General features: G+C 40.6%; 1 protein-coding gene across 1 annotated transcript; it reads left to right on the top strand.

Moving 5' to 3' along the window:
* The first annotated feature begins 304 nt into the window (after positions 1 to 304).
* LOC128471849 (coenzyme Q-binding protein COQ10 homolog B, mitochondrial-like) lies at positions 305 to 4900 on the top strand. Its single transcript, XM_053453827.1, has 5 exons — positions 305 to 482; positions 2216 to 2365; positions 2554 to 2746; positions 3836 to 3937; positions 4318 to 4900. The coding sequence occupies exons 1-5, from the start codon at positions 379 to 381 to the stop codon at positions 4477 to 4479; spliced, it is 711 nt and encodes a 236-aa protein (XP_053309802.1). The 5' UTR covers positions 305 to 378; the 3' UTR covers positions 4480 to 4900.
* Positions 4901 to 5211: the final 311 nt, after the last annotated feature.

Genomic DNA, 5211 nt, shown 5'->3' with positions numbered 1-5211 from the left:
CTTAATAAACAAAATTATAGTTTTTTTTAGTTTATATATAGTTTATCAGAGGCCATTTCACGTTGTAATCAGAGTGTTGTGTTTTTTTCTAAATGCTGTAAGTGATGAGGCGCCTGCGGGCAAATCAATGCAGCCTCAGGAGGAGTAAAGTGACGCTAAAGCGCTATATGTATATCTCCAGCCATTCGATAAACTCTGGTTACTGTAGAAACAACTATTTGCATGACAAAGGGCGGAATAGCAAAAACCCCGCCTTTCCTAGTGGTGACGTCACGCCACTCCTTCTGTAAATCGAGTTCTGCGCTGAAGCCGGCTCATTGTCGGGAGAAAGCCGGGTTAGCTGCTAGCTGCTAGCTGCCATAGAGCCTGATCACTGCGATGGCTGGAAGAAGCGCATCCGTCCTGCTTCGGGCTCTGGTGGAGGCCGAGAGCCGGCCGTGTCAAACCGTAATACGGAGAGCAAAGGCGCAGCGCGGATTCCGGTAAGGAAAAAGCCGGCTGTTCTAACTTCCTGTGTGCTAGAATTTTGGCAATTGTAGTCGTAGTAATAATACTTCGGTACATATAAGGTCCATTGTTTTAATGTAATCTTTAGTGTGTTTTATTATGATTTAGTGATTCGTAGTTAGTACAAAAAGTTCCCAATTTGCCCCATCCTGCGTGGATTGTCTGCTCGTGTTCTTGCCGGCTGTCATTCACATGGGTGATGCTGACCGATAACCCCCTCCGTAACACTTCACGGATACTCTGCGCTTTGGTGATGTTCAGCCCTTTGGGGAAACCCGCGGCTCTAATCGTGCCTGCGATCAGTTTCTACCTAGGTGACTGTTGGGCTTTTGACAGCCGTAAGGAATGTGGGTGCTGTAGCGGGCTTATCCTTGAATCATGTTACTCCGCCATTTACATAAAATGCTATAATGTGATAAGGCGCCCGGTGTACGGCGCCGCACCGGTTTCCTGGAATCGGAACCCTCCCTCTTGCGTTTGTAAAACTCGTGATATTCTTATTGCCAAAGAGGCCCAGCTTGGGGGAATTTCACTCAACCTTGAATACTTTGCCTACGCCCCTCCTCTTAAAGGGGACACAGTCTTTTCCTTTATATAATACCGGTATCGCTGAACCTTGACACCTTGCAAGGCTTGACACCTGGGCCTGTTGTCAGAGCGCAGCCTGGCTGACACTGATTAAAATAAAGTTCATCAATAGCTGTTGATCAGCTATCGCTTTAAAAAAAAAAAAAAAGTAAAAAATATCCCAACGTCTAGGTAATTTTGAAAAATTGTAAGTTATTCTGTTTGCATATGGACAGGAGAATAAAATATGACTTCATACAAGGCCATAGATCCTGTACAAATGAACTGCTGTTACCCGGCTTTTGTGTTCTATAAACCAGGAAATCTATTAATACCAGACTGTCAGGCGGTTGTGTGACTCACGCAAATTAGAGAACAATGTCTTCAATTCAGGGAAAAGTCTCCTTACACAAATACTACGCATTTCCTGCCCTGGCAAGCAGCCGCGTTAACCCGTTGCGGAGTTACACCTCTATAATTTATCAATAAAGGGGCTCTGGGTAAAGAGGGAAAAAACAAGTAAACTTTAAAGAAAAGTAAAAGTAATTTTTTTTGTGTAGATCCAGACTGAGCACTTGCTGTGCTTTAACTTTACCTAGATCCATATGGCCTTAACGGCTTGCAAACTACACAACTGATAGACTGAACTTATATGTAAGAGAAGTAATGGTCCATAAATAGAAACTGGACTGAAAATGTCTACTTGTAGATCAGCAATAGGGGATTTTTCAGCAGTTAGTTTCTGCTGTGTGCTTTTTATAGTCTGATAACAGATCTGTGAAGTGGGGGGATGTTGGCGATCTATCAGACCTGAAGAATTTCTTTGAAGGATCTAGTTTGTTCAGGTAGAAAGGAGTGATGTGCTGTTACCTGTCAACCAGTCATGACTGGTGCTCATTTTCAGTTAAATACACCTAACTTGGTCCCTGCCCCCACAAGAGTTATTGCAAGTATTTTGGGGATGTGTAGTTTAATTATATATGTCACACCTTTTGTGTAAAGCTGTGTGGTTTAAGTTGCATATTGTGTAGACAGGTCTGTTATGTTGTTACATTTACAATGTGCATAGTGAGCTCTATTGTACGTCTCGCGCTACCCACAAACATGTTGCATTAATAACTTTGACTTCTGTCTGTTTCAGCCATTTAGACTCGTGTGGGATTTTGGCCTCCCAGTACCCAAAACTACCTCTGCCTTCATATATCCAGACACAAACCCGGACTTTCCTGAACTTTGCCGCACCGCTGCTGGGCAACAAGCGCATGGATTACACAGAATCAAAAGTGTTAGGGTAAGCAATCTGAGAATTAAAGGGCAGATTGATATTATTGGACTATCCAGAGTCCGTTGCTACACTGGAAATGTACCTTCTCTCCGCAGAGAGAAAATGTGCTAGTATGGGTGATACTAAGTGTGTGTTGCAAGTACTGTATTTGCGAGTTTCATAGAGGTTCATGGAAACATTGTTTTTCCTTCCAGGTATTCCATAGAACAAATGTTTGACATTGTATCTAATGTTGAAGATTACAAGATGTTCGTGCCTTGGTGCAACAGTTCCAAAGTTTTATCTAGTCGCAAGGGGATAACTAAAGCTGAGCTGGAGGTGGGCTTCCCACCCATTGTTGAAAGATATGTGTCTGAAATCTCTGTAATACCCCAGCACCAGATCCGGGTAAGTGGCTTAATATCATTTTGCTTGGAAATTGGCAGGGGAGTGTTTGGTTTGCCCATTTAAACAAATACATTTTTTTACTTTAGGCTGCAAAGCTTTTATTTAGAAACAATATTAATAAAAAGAAAGACCTTTCTTTTAAAAGCTGGTCAGAATGACATAATTGACTTACAAGTGGCAATGTGCTGCTTTGTGAATGTGAATATCTGTTAATCGTTAATTTCCATGTAGAGTTTATATAGTGCTAGGCCTCTTACCGATAATTTGCAGTTGTAGTGGTGCAATAATTAGAGTGAAACTGGGGTATCTAACAGGAGCTTCACTACCTATCCAACTTCAATGATTGTCAGTAAGCTTAGTTCCAGGTTTCAATGCCAGGATATGCAGTCCAACAGCTGGACAGTTACTTGTTGGCTACCCTAGTGTACAACCGCCTGGGTTTCAAACCTCTGCTTCTAGAGGCTTTTGTATGATTATCCTAGGAAAATGACTGTGCAAATAGTTTTTATGCTTGGCATGAAACCAGCATAGAGAGGTGGTGAGTTGGAGGGTTGTACTGAATACACAAAGGTGTACCTATGACCTGCAATTGACGCAAGTAAGATATTGCTAATTGGCATATTTTCCACTCTCTTTCGACTGGAATAAAGTTCACAATGTGAACTTTGAGCTCCGTGGATCATTTCTCTTTTTCTATGGATGGGGGGGGGGGGCGGGAGCGGCAGCAATGGCTTTAAAAAAAAAAATTGCTCATCTGAATAACTGGAACATGGGTTACAGTGCCAAGATATCTAAAACTGGCTAAGTGCCCCCAAGTTGACACAGGTGTATTACAACCAAATTTGCTTTAACATATACATGCGGTAGGATCCCTCTGCAGCATTAAGGCTACTAGGTTTAAGTGATGCGGTATTCATGTGGAGGGAACTTGCAAGGACAGACTTATTTAGGATGACATTTGTCAGTTCCTGGTAACAAATCTCTCACTTTCTCAAGTGAGACGACGGTTGACGTAAGAACTCTTATCAAAGGGAAAATAAACTCATTCTTTGATATATAATAATCGGCTCTAAAATCTTTACAATGCAGGCTGTGTGCAATGATGGGAAGCTGTTCAGTCACTTGGAAACTGTGTGGAGATTTAGTCCTGGATTACCTGGGCGCCCTGACACCTGCACTCTTGATATCTATGTAAGTATCAGTTTTCAGTGTAACATAATATTGTACATTTATCTTTGTTTATTAGACATAATTGTCTTGAATCATGAAGTAACACTGTTAAAGTTCATGTTTCATGCTGCTGGTGGTATTGTCCTCTTCTTTCCTAGCAGCTAGCTAACTACTGCTTGACTTTCATGTAATCGATGGTAATTTGACAAAGATGCTTAGTGTAAAACGTAAAGCAGTGCTGTCTCAAACAATACCAGACTCTATTGCCATTGTATAAATTCAGTAATTTACTGATAGAGACAAACCTTGCAACCTGGTTTGTTATTGGCCCTTCTTCTGCGGGTTTTAGAATGCACTGTGTTGTATGCACCGTTTTAATAAGTTTATCTTCATCCTTTCAGGTTTCTTTTGAATTTAAGTCCCTTCTTCATTCTCAACTCGCTACAGTCTTCTTCGATGAGGTGGCCAAGCAGATGGTTAATGCTTTTGAGCATCAAGCAGCTAGAACTTATGGACAGCAAACCGTCCCACTGCGAGCTGCAAAGCTCCGCGCTGTACAATAAGAACAAATTATAACTTATTTTTATACATTACAAGACGTGGGGTACTGTGGCCTATGAATTGACTTGAAGTGGCATTATAATGCCCAGGGTATCACGTGTTTGTAATGGACCACACCGTAAACTTTGCACATTCCTCTGTTCTGTTATTTATGTTTATTTAACACATTTAAAATTAAGTTATTTGTAAACATGACTTTTATGTTATCCCTTTTCACTGCAGAGGGCATGATCTAAAGTTCTGCTGTTAAATTGTGTCCAATTTTGAATGTGTATATATATATATATTTAAGGCTGCCTTTTAAAAAACACTTTCAATAATATATGTATGTACATGTTTTAGAACAGACATATTTTATAGCCCAAAATTTTATTTTTATATTCATTTACATGGCAGTAAATAAAAAAAAAAAAAAAAAAAAAATTGTTTGGTTTGCTTTATTGGCTGTGTGTGTAATTTGGTCTGAATATAAAGCTGCTTTACATTGTTTGGGTTAGGTGTTGATTTTCTACATATCTCTGAGATGAATTGCCTTGAGGTCGATGAGGGACAGGGAGCCAACTGGTTCTAGCAACCCAGGAGTCAAATTTCTAAAAGTGTTTAGACATGCAGATTACGTAGCATGCAGTGGCTATGTCAGCCTGTCCTGGTACCCTATATTTTTGAGGTCCTGTTCTATTAGGGATGAACAATCACATGCTCTAGCATGCTTGGCAGAGATGTAAATATATGTA

The sequence above is a fragment of the Spea bombifrons genome, chromosome 13, assembly GCF_027358695.1.
Source record: "Spea bombifrons isolate aSpeBom1 chromosome 13, aSpeBom1.2.pri, whole genome shotgun sequence".
Taxonomy (NCBI): Eukaryota; Metazoa; Chordata; class Amphibia; order Anura; family Pelobatidae; genus Spea; species Spea bombifrons.
The sequence above is the reverse complement of the archived record's forward strand: the minus strand, read 5'-3'. Positions and strand labels throughout refer to the sequence as shown.

Excerpts from the sequence above, each read along its gene's own strand:
- LOC128471849 (XM_053453827.1), top strand. The coding sequence starts at position 379 with ATGGCTGGAAGAAGCGCATCCGTCCTGCTTCGGGCTCTGGTGGAGGCC. Across the intron at positions 2,747-3,835 it reads TACCCCAGCACCAGATCCGG|GCTGTGTGCAATGATGGGAA; the intron begins GTAAGTGGCTTA and ends TTTACAATGCAG. Across the intron at positions 3,938-4,317 it reads CCTGCACTCTTGATATCTAT|GTTTCTTTTGAATTTAAGTC; the intron begins GTAAGTATCAGT and ends TCATCCTTTCAG.